This window comes from Spinacia oleracea, chromosome 5 (assembly GCF_020520425.1).
Source record: "Spinacia oleracea cultivar Varoflay chromosome 5, BTI_SOV_V1, whole genome shotgun sequence".
NCBI lineage: Eukaryota > Viridiplantae > Streptophyta > Magnoliopsida > Caryophyllales > Amaranthaceae > Spinacia > Spinacia oleracea.
This window is the reverse complement of record NC_079491.1, coordinates 72,217,359-72,232,434: the sequence shown is the minus strand read 5'-3', so window position 1 is coordinate 72,232,434 and position 15,076 is coordinate 72,217,359. Positions and strand designations below refer to the sequence as shown.

Here is a 15,076-nt window from a genome sequence, read left to right as displayed (position 1 = left end):
TTTCACAGCATAAATGGATCAAGCCAAAGAAAATAAAATTGAAAATTTGGTGAAATAAATCAAATAATATGGGTACGTAACGCATATATTAAAATAAAAAAAGTTACTCTATAGTCTATATGCTAGTAAATTTTGATGCTTAAGGAAATACGGAAGTTGGTGAAAAGCGCGCTCAGGTACATATTTGACATGGATGAACAAACAAATATCAGAGACATTTTGGAATATTCACGCCTATATTGCTGACGGAGATTTGAAGAAGGAAAAATGTTGTCAAAATAGTTTTCTGTAATTACTCTTATTAGACCCTTCTATTTGTATATGAAAGTGAATCACACCCTCTTGTTCTACTATGCCAAACAAACACTAACTAATGAATGCCATAAGTGGAATTCACTAAAAATTTACTCCATAAACTTTTGATCAGTTTATACATATAACAAAAAAACCAATATTTAAAAAGTTAACAAAATTTATATAATATGGGTTTTGCTTGGCCCTCAACAATCAATGGAAATGCAGTTCTGAGCGATAGTCTTACTGTCTGGCTTGCTGATAAACGGGTCGATTTTAACCCAAACAAGGGAGAAAACTGAAGCCAAGAGCACTGACCACAAGATCACAATAGTAGGTGTCCTGTTTTGCCTTCCCATGAGACCCTTAAGGAAGGGGTATAAGTGAAGGATGACCCAAAAGGAAAAGAAGACTTTTCCGAAGAGTGGGCCCCACGAATCATAGCCGCCATTCAGGGCATCGGAGAATCCAGCCACCACCCCAACAATGTTGAGGACAATGAGGGTAGTGGGAGGGATAAGAAGGGTAGTCCACTTGAAAAGATAGAGTTCTCCAAATTCAGTGTCTTCAGCTGATTTGGATGTGACAGTGAAGTTGGTGTCTAAACCTGCAAGCATCTTAAGGAGTCCTTGGAATACAGCAAACAAATGAGCAGAGACTCCTCCGATAACCCAGAATTGCTCGTTCCTCCACAAGTCCTCAATGCCAACTCTACTCCATCTTAGTTCCAAAACACTCACGAGTATGATGGACGTGAAGAGGCCTAAGAAGAGCATGCTTGCCAGGTTTGATAGCTGTAAAATGTAAATTCCAAATTAAGTTTATTTATTTATTTATTTCTATAAGCTAATTGGGTTTTGTTGGTAAAGGAAACTTACAGTTGGTATGATGAACTTTCCAGTAAGAAGGCAGATAGCGGGAAGTGTGCAGTAAGCAACGAGAGGGAGGGAAGTAAAAGGGTAAACAATGGTATTAATATATGCTAATCTTTGAAGCAACTTAAGACGGCCAGCTCCAATTCCATACCAGAGTGGACAATGTCTACTGAAGAAAATCTCTACTGATCCAAGTGCCCAACGAAGAACTTGATGAAGTCTATCAGACAAGTTAATGGGTGCAGACCCTTTAAAGGCAGGCCTTAAAGGCATACAGTATATTGACCTCCAACCACGGCACTGCATCTTGAACCCTGTCAATATATCTTCTGTAATAGATCCATATATCCATCCAATCTGTCAAAATGGAAAATAATATATTATACTTGAGTATTTTTTCTAAGGTTATATATATAATCTTGCAACAAGCTAGTTGTTTTACGTACCTCCTTGCCCCAGGCTGTCTTTTCTTCATATCCACAGCTAATGACATGTATTGCTTCCTTGATCAATGTTGGTGAGTTAGCCGAATCTGGAACACCTCCATTCTCCATCATTGTGGACTCGATGAACACAGAAGATAATCCAAATGTCTTCTCAAAGCTTGTTTGAGAGATTAGCATTGATCTATCATACTCGTCATAATCTGGAACGGTATTATACTTATTCCTGTTAGTCTGAAATTCTTGTTATAGAAGTATAACCTAACAACAGGGATATATAGTCAGTCAGTAAGCTTACTGTTGAGTTCTTTGAGGTTAAATATGGCCGAATCTAGATCATCACGTTTTGCATCACGGTAAACCTCTGAGGCATCTTTTTCTGTTTTTTTATTGGAAGGGCAGCAACAACAGGAAGATGAGGATGGTTTGGATAAACTAGGTAATGATGATGGTCCATATCCATACAGTGCTTGCCTATAAAATACACAACCAGTTCCGACATAAACTGGCCCTTGAATCCCATCAAGCCCTTTCATATTAACCTGATCAGTTTAAGAACCAAAAACAGAAAGACAAACAATCTAAGGAGTAAGGACCTCATTTTTAACAATGCTTAATTAATTAAGAGATTCTGGCACAATACTCTTAACAGATATTTGTAAGATATAGGTTGCTTACATCAAAGAAAACAACATTTCTGTTTGCATATCGATCACTCTTGTCAATGCCATCAAATCTTTGAGGGAACTGAACATAAGCCACATCCTGACCTACTACCGGGTCCATCAGAAAGCACATTGCCTCACGAACTGCTTTGCTGTTATTGACATAATGATCACAATCAAGGTTCAAAATGTAGGGAGCATTTGTCAGGACAGCAGATACTCTGACCAAAGCATTCTCAGCACCTGCTTTCTTGTGGTGTTGAAATCCTGGCCTCTTTTCTCTTGAGACATAAACAAGCCTTGGAAGTTCATTACCTTCTATATCAGGAGAACCAGTACTTCCAAGGAAAACCTACAACGTCCAAAATTGGTATATGTATATGTGAAAATGAATATTGCTTCCCGGAGCCATAGAAATTAAATATTACATAAATGAATTCCTATTTAGGTTTACATTTTAAAACAAACAAACAAAGAAACAAAGATGTTATAGTGAACACACCTGTATCATTCCTGGATGATCACGAGAATTGTTTCCAGGCCAAGGTGATCCGTCTGCCATAGTCCAGCCTTCTTCTGGAGTTTTCTGTGCTTTGGCAACTAAAGCATTCATCTTCACTTTGTATTCCTCATAATCTCTCTGTTGTTATATGAGAATGAGAAACTAGCTACCTTGACAAGTCATTAATAACAAACTTTATACTAAGAAATAGCGTGGATGGGGTTACATACTTTCATGGCCCTGCGTTCCTTGACAAAAGAAGGCTGCACTTTATCCCTAAGGTAATCAATCTTCTTTGAGAAGTAAAACTCAGGAGCACGCGGTTCAATCTCATATTTCTTGCAAAAAGGAACCCACTTCCTTGCAAATTCAGAAGTCTCAGCAAGTGATTCGAAGGTAAGCATTGCAGCACCATCATCAGATACGTAGCAGGAGACTTTGTCAACAGGGTAGTCCACAGCAAGGATGGAAAGCACAGTGTTTGCTGTGATTAAAGGTGGTTCTTTCAATGGATCCACCGTACTCACAAAGAAGTCCACACCTGCAAGCTGTGAAGTTTCTCCTTCTCTTTCGTACCTGAACAAATTTAATATTAAAATCATCAAATTCCAACATACCAATATTGTAGCAAATGTAATAAAATCATGTAGTTGATATTAAAGAATACCTCAAGGACAACTGATCGATGAATGTCTCCCTATTGATAGGTTGCCATTTAGGGAACTGATCCAATATCCAGGAAAAAGCAAACCAGATCTCACAGATGACAGAAGTAAGCCATAGACCAAAGGCACTATCCACTGGATTTGTTAATCTATAGTGAAAAAACAGTACAAGAATTATGAGCCGCACAATGATCATTATCCTGTATGAGGTGATCTTGGTTCTTGGGATTGGAACAATTCTTGAAAGTGGCTGTGCAGCAGCAGCTTCTGTAAACCTGTAAAACCAACACACGTCTGAGATATGGAAATCCTTTTCCTTACAAAATATTATTCTCAATGCTTATCCAGTAGCTAAAACTTACTGTTTTTCTTCCATCTGTTGTTCTGGTGGAACTTGATCAGCTTCTTTTGAAACTTTAACACCATGCCTTTTCTTCTTGTCTTTCCTCTCTCTCCAACTCTCAACCCGATGCTTCCATATCGAGCTTCCAGATTCACTATTTAGTTCTGAAAGAATACAAAACACAGTTGATTTAGTAATGTAATCACTAATTAGAGAAGTAGTAACTTCATGAAATACTAACCACTATCAGCTGTCGAGATGCTGCTCATATTTCGGGCATGTAGTCCAAGTTCCTGCTTTCGTTTCAACCAAGATAAGTCAGCTTATAGTATTAGTTTAATAAAATTCGCTTAAAAATTTACTCCAATAGCTATTAAATTATGTTGCAGAAGTGCTAACACTCTCACTTAGCTTTATGGCTAACATATTTTATACCTGCTCATTAGTGAGGTGGCTTGTTTTGTTTTTATGACTAACAGATGATTCTACACCAGCATCATCATACGTCGTAGCATCTGCAAAACAATAACAATCGACATTAATTTAATGGAATGAAACCGCTACTGAGAAGTAAAAAGTCACTTATATATTAAACTTCAAGAATTAAACTTCAGTTTTTCCGGCCTGCATGCTACTTCAGATTTAATTCTGCCAAGTCTACACAAATGTTTTTGACAACAAAAACAAGTACGTAGTACATCAGTATAAAAACTGACAGACATACAGTCACGAAAATTCAAGTTGTAGTACAACAACAGGCAGTTGTTTGAACTATATTCACACATACAGAAGTGCTAATACATAAGCATACAAATTGTCAAATTTTGATGCTACATTTCTTTTGAATGAAGAAAAAGGATATGAAGGACAAAAAAGAAAGAGTGGAGTACCTTGATAGGGAGCACCACAACGGAAGCAAGCCATTTTACCTTCCTTGATTTCGTAATCAACACAAGGCTTACAAACAGGAAAATTGCATTCATGACAAGCCACAAACACATTTCCATTTGAATCAAGCCCCACAGGCTCACCGCAAGTGTTGCAATGAGGAAGGCCAGATTGCATCATCTTTAGCTGTTTTTTCTTTGTTTCTCTATAAATAACCTCGAGTTTTTCAATGCTTCTTTATATCAGATGAAAAAACACTCTCATCATTTAGTAGATCGAAAAAGAGAGGGAGAGAAAGAAAGAGATGCAATGTGGTTGAGGAAGAGAGTGCAATTTTGTATAGGAGAGTTTGGTGGGGGAATTTGAGTTGTTTGTTTGGTGTCAATATTTTTGTGAATATATGAGGAAAGAGAGATGAGAAGCAACGTCTTAGTAAGTTTGAAATTTTGCGGGAGTTTTAAGGAAAAGGTTTCTGTTGCGAGGTGTACATCTTTTAACTAATCAACGACTTTTTCAAAAGGCTCAACCCAGCTACGGAGTATATCTTATTTATAATTCATGATATTAATGCAAATTACTTTTGTGTCAAACTAATAAGCTCTTAGATTTATTCATTGTCGAGATAAATAATAATCTGAAATTTCAAAAATAAAATTCAAAAATTATATGCTGAAAGTACTACGAGTGGGTCTTATGTTAGAAAGCATGACCAAAAAATATTATACATTTACGGAGTTTTGACGTTCATAATTTACAAAAAAATCATATGCAGTTTGAAAATATTATAATTATTAGTTACATTTTTTTTAACAAAAAAAAAAAAAAAAAAAAAAACAGGTGAAACCTTTCAAGAGCTGTCTCGTTTGGTAAAAAGCACCATTCCGTCAAAATCAAACTTGCGCTAACAATTTAATATAAAAAACATAAGGTAGCAAACTATCATAGATCAAAGTTGGTGTCACATCTGATGAAGTTAAAATGTTACAATTGTTTACAAGGGACATTATATTTATAGCTCACTCAAGCTATCAAAGTTGGTGTGAAATCTGATGAAGTTCAAGTGTTCAACTGCTAACACCTATTATAGTTCACGCAAACTCAATATCGGAACGATTCATTTTCGGAGAAATATTTCAAGGTCTTATTCTCTTATAAAAAGGATAAAACTGCTAAAAACAATACTATTTGAGACCACATAACACAGATAGATTATTATAGCCAGAGCCAAGGCTCGGCATTTATACTGCTTGAAACGGTTGTTTTGGTACCTCCGAACTCCATGACTGCAGTGGCCCTATACAACACAGTCATTCCTCCTTTTATTGAGTTGGAAAGCAGCTGTTATGTCCGTAGCTCAACTCAGCTATGCAGCTAATCAAAAATTTGCATCAACAGCAGCTAAGAGCATAGGATGCATACTTTATTTATGACATCCGCAAAACTCAAGTAGGGAGAATTTTCAATAATAATGTTCCTAGAGTGGTGTTTAACATATTGCTACTCAAGGCTTCACTGCCAGTGATCCCGATATTCTCTGCTGAACTCAAGCGACACTGTACACCTTAACCACTTTGGATGTATCACATATAACAAGGTTTTCTGAATCAGTTGGGGTAGTGCACAGCCAGTTAACCTGCCAAGAACAGCAAACTTCTTAGGTCTGGTGAAGGAAAGGACATGGAAACTAAAATATATTCTCTCCATTTTCTCTTATCCTGATTAGGGTTTTCTCCTTTAAAATCATTAACCTAAATTTTACCAAAAAATGACCACAAAGGGAAGGTATGTTACTTTTTTTGGCAAATCAATGCTAGAAACAGAAGCTGTGTCCGCAGTTGTTTGTGCCTCATTAAGAGAATGAGACCAATCCCAAATCTTCACTGATTTATCATTTCCTCCAGATATTATGAACTTCCCTCTCTCTCCAAACGTTGAAAATGTCCTGAAATCTCAAGTCAATATAAAGTCATTACACTACTTCTGGTCAGAGGTAAAGCTGTACCCATCCCAAACCGTGACATAGGTCGGATTTTACAGAGTATTAGGTTGCTGTAGACCTGCAGTTGCATCCTTGAAATGTGGTCACGTTACAAGATAAAGATAAACTACTTACACACAAGAAGCAGCTGCTGTATGGCCTCCAACTGTATAATCCAAATGCAACCTTGTCACCTCATTTTGGCTCTTTGTCTCAACATCTGAGACAGAAGCAGCATTACATGACCTGCTTTCGGGGATTTTACAAGGTTTGGGGGTCCCTTTTGACTTAACAGCAGCAAGTTCTGCTTCTAGATTGATTAAGCTGACAATTCCATCACCTCTTGCAACAGCACATGCCTTTCCTAACTTCCCCAACATGTCTACTTCGGGAACAGCTATGGCATGAATGAAAGCTGGGTTGTAAAACTGTCCGGTATTTCTACTGCTTTCCTCCAGCTTACCTGGGACAAAGAATAGTAGCCTCATATTAATGCAATTAAGCAGGCATGAAATTAGATGGAAGACATTTAATCTCCTATCCTGAGAACTGGCCTAATGATTGTTTAAGTCACTTGAGTTCTTTTTCTTTGATGTTTACTTGCATAGTTTGGGGGAAATTTATAGTTGTTTGGGGGAACTTTTGCATATTCTTGCTCATAAAATACTGAATCATGTCTTTTAATTCTCTACTTGCTACTTCCATCCGCCACCCTCACCATTATAAATAAGCTCCTTCGCATTCTGTTACTCTAATGAGCCACATCAGCTTCCCTTTCTTTGAAAAAAGTGGGAATAAGAATGACCCTTATAATAAGCTCCTTTGCATTCTGTTACTCTTCTGAGCCACATCAGCTTCCATTTCTTTTAAAAAAACTGAATAAGAATGAAAAAGAAAAGGTTATCATCCTCAATCTTGCATGAAGTTGGAAGTTGGTTGTTGGTGATGTAGGTAAATTTACCCGGCCGGCATGACCCAATGGACACGTGCCATGTGTCCCGAATTATGACTCAGGCTGCCACGTGGCTCCTGCTTGTGTAAGCTCTCTGGGTCTCACCCAACATGCAATTTGTCCCTTGTGGATCAATTCCTAGGCAATGGTCTCTTTCTCTATATGGGCCCAAGGCCCAAGAAAGGGTGATTAACCTTCCTTTCAAAGGACACATGTCATTCCCAAGGCAATCAGCCAATCATATTCTTTACTCTTTAGGGTTTGCCCTAATGAGTGAACAGTATAAATACCCCACTTTCCAAAGAAAAGGGGTTGGATTTTCTAAGCATTGAATACATCACTATTCATGATATTGATTGCTCTCCATTCTCTTTATACTTTATACTACTTTCTCTCTCTAAAAACCCTTAATCTTACTTAAGCATCGGAGGGAATATTCAGAAAGGAATATTCATGTTTTGCAGGTGACGTGACTGGCGAATCGCTGTACAAGACTCTACGTGGAACCGAATACCTCCCCGTCATCAACTCCCGGGAAAACTCCCACAACATTTGGCATCATAGTAGAGTGTAGATATATCGAATTCTCTTGGTTAGAGGATTGTGGCATGTTTGAAGGGGCTCCTTACGGGGGCTAATTTTGGGGACTTGTGGTTAATGGTTGATTTTTACATTCAAGAGTGGCATTAACCTTGTTTATACGTGTTTCTATTTCTAGCTTAAATGTTTTAATCTTCAATCCTACTATTTGATAATGTTCAGTAAGATCTTTACTCACCCTTATGGAAATTTTCTTAGTTTTCTATCTTTCCCTTTTATTCTTTTAGCTTTCTTGTTTGCACAGGGTAGAACTGTACAAGAAAGCCATAAACGCTGTTGATTGTGCGGCAAAAAGGACCCTTATTAAGGTGTTCTTATATCATGATCTTCTGGACTTGATGTCTATATCCAAGATCGCTATTGAGCATGTTTGGGGAAGGAAAGAGGCAGTTTCTTTTGGGAATTATTTCTTTATTTTCTCGGATAATATTTGCTTATATTTATGTAAATTTGGTCGTAATTTCCCTCTCTTGCTACCCCTTTGAGCCCATCCAACAATTTATTCAATATTAGCTCATTACAGGCGATAAGCCGGGTATTTTTTCTTTCTTGTTTTTTTTTGAAGCTGATAAGTCGATCATTGAAATTTTGTATTAGATGTGATTAAAGAGAAAAAGACTAGGAAATGAAGGTGTCAAATACTGTATAGCAATTGTGTCTATATACTATATAAGTTTGTATAGAGAAAAAGGCAAGAGAAAAGAAAGTAAAAGCCAAAAAGAAGTTGAGAAATACAATGAAAAATGAAACAGTAATTGAGGAAAAGAAGAAAGGAGCAAAAAGAAGTTCAAAATTTTTTACCAAGTAAAAACTCAATTGAATAATGGTAGCTTTGTTAAAAAAGATGGTAAACAGACTTGTTTTAATTTTAGGCCTATGTTACAAACTTACAACCCAATAAAGACACATTGATTCTAAATTGGTTGAGTCATAGTCGATGACGAGAGATAGATTTCAAGCATATGGAAGAGAGTAACTTAGCTTATCACATGTACACGTAAAAAAAGTTGTCCAAAGCATTTTTCCGGACAGGAAGGTTGACAGAAACTAAATTATCACATGGCTCATCAAGCTTGTTCAAGCTTAAGCTTGAAGTTCAAACCCAAATTCTTCACCAGCCAAACAGAGAAGAAATATAAAAACTGAATCATGATCCTAGGCTTCATAGTTCAAACTTTGATCAAACTGAGATAAGGAACATATACTGGACATTGCATTTGGCATTGAACCATAGAACTATGGTAGATCTCAAAATAAGTCAATAAGAAAAGAATGCTAAAAGAATTATTACCAAAATCCACAACAAGGAATGGTCGTCCCTTGGAGAAATCCCACACGATCATCTTGGAGTCCAGACCCCCTGTAATAACTGCAGAGTAGCAAGTAAAATAGTTACCAGAAGTGATTGGTATGACGATGTTTGAAAAAATAATGCAACTGTCTTGCACTCGTGCAGAGTCTCCAGACAGAGAATCATTACGTAAAATCACAAGCTTGTTATATAATCAAACAAGTTCCTCTTAAACTATACATAATCACATAGCACCTTTATGTTTCTATATATATGCATCAACTATCTGATATAATCAGTGTCAAACATCAACTATTTCATACATCAATCAACTAAGGCAATCCTTACTAGAGATTACAAAATGACCAGAAATCTTTGTATTTCGAGGGGGGAGGGGGGAGAGAGTTTATTTCACTTGATTTTAGATCGTTAGTTTTTGAGTGTCCAGCCACTCGAAGGCTTGGGATGTATTCTCTATGTAGAGTATGATTTAATTGCATGATAATATAAACAATTCTTCTTACTCTTAACCTTCCTGAATGAATGCCGCAGAAACCAGAACCTACCGCCTTCTGAAGCCTATTATACATTCTTCATGACAATGCAATGTGACAACCAGAAATGAGAAATGGCGACTAATAACAGTGCAAGAGTTGTGAGCTATGCATCCTTCATCATAACCATAGAAATACTTAGAAAGACAGGATATTAATATATGTTGGGGAAGGACTTTCCAATTCAAATGCAACCCATCTGCGTTAGGGAAAAATTATTCCACCAACAATGTCATTTCACTCAAATTCAAGTACGGAGTATGGTCGGCTTTGGCGTATTGGCTAAAACTTGTGTGCATTAAACATAATGCTTCCCAAATTTATGATATCGGTGAAGTGAACTCCTTCAGATGATAAAATACCTATCCATTCTAAAGCTAAAACTAAATAGAATAAAAAGAATGAGAGCACCAAAGTTTTCTCAATGAAAGTTATATGTAAAACCACTCTGAACAGCACTTAACCCTATGCCGTTAAACACTCCCATAGAAACACCATCCAGAAGCAAGAAGTATGACTTATCCTTCTTAGGCTCCGAACTAGAATGTAGCCCCAATTCACTCATTGATTTTCATTTACAACACCTAACGGGTAGCTAGTGAACTGACTAAGAAGTCACCACAGAGTTTTCCTTGCCGTACACCTCCCAAAATTAAACCAGCCCCCTGCCACTTCCAAGAGATAACAAAACACCCAGCTGATCCCTGTAATGACAGACAACCTGCTGCACGAAAAGAATACCTTCTCCAAATGCAAAGAAATACGACTGCGAGACACCACACTACTAAGTCTCCGTCTCTGCATATGTTCAAATTTCAATAGTATTAAGTCTGAAACAGTCCACAAAATGCCTTCATTATCTTAAGAACCTTGGTTTTCCAAAATTCATTGGAGAATAAAAAAGGGAGTAGAAAAAGACATGGTGAATAGTTAGTTGTAAAAGCAGCTACCACAAAGAAAAAGAATCCTCTAACTTAAGTACCCAAACTCTTCAATCTGGTTGTGAGCTCTTCTGAGTCCTGACTCCAAACTTCCAATGTCCCAGCCTTCATAAATTTGGCTGAAATGAAGTTTTCATGAAACAACCAGAGTGATCAACCCTCGCTCCCCAAGAAATGAAAAAGTGAAGCATTATGCTCAGAGGAAAGGTACAAAAGAATAAGGACAAAACAGAAACAATACCTATGCTGCCCATGATTTCTCCCAAAGATAAATTTTATCTCGAGCCCCAAGTTGATTATGGGAAGTAAACCGAGGAAGCCTAGGAGATAGAAGTGGAGCAAAAGGCCATGGTTTTCTGCAAGTTCATCTCATCCATTTCTCTAAATTGCACATATATTTCCAATGAGTCGGGACAAAAGGGATTCTAGTCCAAGAGGAAATTGCCAACCGTTTTCTCAAGTTAATCTTCGTTGATACCAAATTCCTGAGACCAAGATAAGCCTCATCTGTAGGACTACATACCTTTTCCCATCTCACAAGATATTAATTTTCCGAGACCTGTATCACCATCCACCCAAGGCCTACAAACCTTATCCATCCCATACAAATATACAAAAACAAAAACCAGAGATCCAGACTACCCTCCTCCCCAGACCTTCAAACCTTATCAGATCTCACAAGACACTGAGACCTTTACCCCTCTTCCTATCCAGCCATTTTGTACAACACTGAATTATACGCTTAACCTCAATAATAAGTAACATCAACCATTTGGACTTGAGTAAACAAAGCTTCAAAGCTTCCATGTCACCAATTGGTTGGCCCTCGGTTCATAGCGAATACTTATCCTCTGGGGCACTCAATTTAAGAAAACAACTTATTTTATCTTATAAAATTTCATAGCTTAGTTTCCTATTCGTGTCGCATTACTCTCACCTTCACTTTGTCAAGTTTGCGTGCTTACTCTCTTTAGCATAACCTTTTAGTTTTCTTGCTTCACGTTTCGCAGAGGGTTTCTTATGACGGTTCATGTTAGCCGACCCCATAACATTTTGAGACTAAGGATTTGTTGTTTTTATTGTAGTTGCTGTTGCTGTTGCTGTCGTTGATGTTGTTGTTGTTGTAGTAGTTTCGTAAGAACCCTGGAACCCGAAAATCAGGAAACCTATACCTTTTAAATACTCTATAGTATGATCTTATCGTTGATGAATTATGGGCCTTACTGCCTTAGGACTAAAAATATTATCATTAATATAATTTACCAAAGTAGAGGGAGAATCCAGTACCATTAAATGACGTAATAAATAGCACCTTTCAACAACTAAAGCGAAAATGATAGTTTTGTCTCAGATAATGAGAAAAGGGGATTGTTTAGCCACTACATTTCTGACTACAAACGTGACTTCAGTAGCATGTACCTTCCCAAGGCTTCCAAGGAACAAATTGTACACTGCTACATATCTAGATAAGCAGGGTCAAGTTTGCAATGAGAGTGAATGGAGGCATCAAAATGATACAGAAATAGAACCTCCAGTTATATTCAAGAAGCATCCATTTGTCAAAGATGAAAAAATCTTCAGTTAGACAGAGGATAACAGTTGTTCTCCATCTATGTATTCCTCTCTAGCTGAATTTTCATAACATCTCAACAGAAGCATAGAACTCAGGAAACGATAGTTTTCAAGATAAATTTAAAAGGATACACTATCATGACCAGATCTCAATGTTTTGAAAGGGCATTGTCGTTGGATATCAATTATCTGCCATGGGTACCATAGTTAGAAACTGAATCATAGAATCAGAACAATGGAAGATAAGAATCACGGCTTCTTAATATGCAGGGAGATCACCAAAGGCCATAGCAGGCAATGAGTAAATAAAATCACATTGCTTGAATGTAAATTGTTAAATAGATTAATGGGAACGGAAATCAACTTTCAAGCATTCTCATATAAACTGTTACAGTTACTGCCTTGTGACTAACAACATTATTTTCTATTTGAAGATTATATGCATGATTCTTTTTCTATTAATCTCCTTATCTTGCTCACGCCTTTCAAGAAACTCATCAAAACTATCCAGCACTGATACAACTGTATTGAAATAACTTCAATCTACGTTCTCAATTAAGTATCCATGTCCCATGACTATAAATATTTTAGCACTTCAAATGCAAAAGGAAAATTGAAAAAGAAGCAAACAATCCAGTAAAGATCATGCAACATAAGCTAGCAAACAGATGAACAAAGGGACAGCTAATACTTAATAGTGAAATGGAAACCCAAACAAGGATTGAATCATAAAAGAATCCACATACATTCACCCTTCAGCCAGTGCATGAATGCAACGCTCATCTAAAATATAAGAGAAGTTAGTAACTTAGTACCTTCACATCACCACTGTCATCTGCAGCAGCAAGAAAGGATGACTTCAAGTTGCATGATATCTGTAGCACAACCAGAACATAGGTATTATGGTGCCAAGCTTAGATCTTATACAATTAAGTTGAGTCTCTTGTGTGTGCGGGTGTGTAATTTATGGGAATTATATACTCACCACAACAAACATAGAGCCAATAAGTCAATAAGAATGATTGATAGCCACAGAGACAAACGTTCAATGCAAAACTCACAGATAAAATAGCCCTAGCAGCTCATTAACATTGTTAGTCGACCATACAACTTCAAATCTTAATAGCTTGTTCTCGAGCCAATGAACGTGTAATGTACCAGAACAGTGCATCAAATAACCCTTCAATATGTGGAAGTTGTCGAAAAGATACCAGAAAAAGACAAATGTCTTACCTGGTTTATTTCCTCTTTGTTGTATTTGTAGCTCTCCATGGGCTTCTCTAACGTAGCCTAAAAGATCAAGGTCTCAGGAAAATTAATCATGTTATATGGGAAGTACAGAAACAAAGAATAACAGAAAGGTTCCAGCCACAACTACTTCACATAATTTATACCATTTGAACATCAAAGCATCTGACGTCTGTCCCAGAGGAAAGGTATACCATATTTTCATTCCCTGTGACATTTAGAGAATGTATAAGGCATCAGTGACATTCCGTTTGCCACTTCTAAAGTACAGAGTGAAGCCAATGTTATACATAAATCAAAATTCATGATACTGCCCAGGGTACTATTAGAAGTTTTAGAACCTCAATACAAGAGCTTGACTTACGGATCTAACCCACAATAAGCCTGTGCATATCTGATGGTTATTAAAGCCCATTGTGGCTTACCTATAACCACAAAACAAAAAGCAACATGACATAAAATCCGCCCATCATAAGTACAGCATTATTTCTGAAATCCTAACGGAAAACAGCAGACATCTGGACAACAAAAATCATCTAAGCTCTAGCCTATGAACAAGGAATGTTGTGACAATACTTGATGCTGTGACTCAGATTAACTAGATTAAAGAATAAACTGGGGGACCATGTAACAAAAACGGTTGCTTGTGACTATTTTATGGCAATTTTGCATCTACTTCTTGCAATGACACTAAAAGACAATATGCTGTTTGCATCACATAAGATTGTCACAGCCATTTAAAACCCCTCCCCAAAAACATGAACAGGATGGATAATGTTGTTGAAGATGTGGTAATTGGGAGCTACAATAGGCAATGTCATGGACTCCTCTTCGTGTACCAACATTACCAACAAGAATGAGAACACCCCTTTTGGTGTGAGTGGTCTCTCCCCCGGAAATCGAGTAATTTGTTGGAATATTCCAGGGAGATAATTCGAAAGAGAACAATGGTTCTTATATCTTATTGTGCGTTATATTCAATTATGATTTATGAGTGGGCACGGTGTATAAAAAAGGCATAACCAAACTACCTCATTTCAATGCGGTGCACCTTAGTGCAAAAGGATATATTACATCAATGCCTTTGAGCCTCATTTATTGATTGTGAGTACGTTCACCCTATTTTCCCGACCTCTTGTTAACAAATTCGCTATGCAATGAGAAAGTGTCACTTAATGAAAACTAACAAATCATAATTGATTACTTTATTTCCTCTCCATGTTTAAGACCCTTTAAAGGCAAATGTTTTAGCATAAAAGTTGCGT

At 37.1% G+C, this 15,076-nt stretch overlaps 1 protein-coding gene across 1 annotated transcript in view; it reads right to left on the bottom strand.

Annotated features, from left to right (window-relative positions):
• Window positions 1-387: 387 nt before the first annotated feature.
• The window catches only part of LOC110792367 (cellulose synthase A catalytic subunit 8 [UDP-forming]), a 30,360-nt gene continuing 15,671 nt past the window's right edge, over window positions 388-15,076 (bottom strand). Inside the window, exons 3-23 of the mRNA XM_056829754.1 lie at window positions 13,958-14,019; window positions 13,797-13,853; window positions 13,379-13,438; window positions 12,696-12,752; window positions 12,411-12,453; window positions 9,497-9,574; window positions 6,789-7,116; window positions 6,467-6,617; window positions 6,235-6,308; window positions 4,678-4,910; window positions 4,223-4,302; window positions 4,029-4,083; window positions 3,807-3,951; window positions 3,447-3,719; window positions 3,010-3,355; window positions 2,780-2,917; window positions 2,291-2,629; window positions 1,911-2,154; window positions 1,616-1,815; window positions 1,173-1,526; window positions 388-1,088 (exon numbers count right to left, since the gene is read on the bottom strand). Coding sequence (XP_056685732.1) covers window positions 501-1,088; window positions 1,173-1,526; window positions 1,616-1,815; window positions 1,911-2,154; window positions 2,291-2,629; window positions 2,780-2,917; window positions 3,010-3,355; window positions 3,447-3,719; window positions 3,807-3,951; window positions 4,029-4,083; window positions 4,223-4,302; window positions 4,678-4,910; window positions 6,235-6,308; window positions 6,467-6,617; window positions 6,789-7,116; window positions 9,497-9,574; window positions 12,411-12,453; window positions 12,696-12,752; window positions 13,379-13,438; window positions 13,797-13,853; window positions 13,958-14,019 — 3,905 coding nt within the window. The 3' untranslated portion in view covers window positions 388-500. The remainder of the gene's footprint in view (window positions 1,089-1,172; window positions 1,527-1,615; window positions 1,816-1,910; window positions 2,155-2,290; window positions 2,630-2,779; window positions 2,918-3,009; window positions 3,356-3,446; window positions 3,720-3,806; window positions 3,952-4,028; window positions 4,084-4,222; window positions 4,303-4,677; window positions 4,911-6,234; window positions 6,309-6,466; window positions 6,618-6,788; window positions 7,117-9,496; window positions 9,575-12,410; window positions 12,454-12,695; window positions 12,753-13,378; window positions 13,439-13,796; window positions 13,854-13,957; window positions 14,020-15,076) is intronic.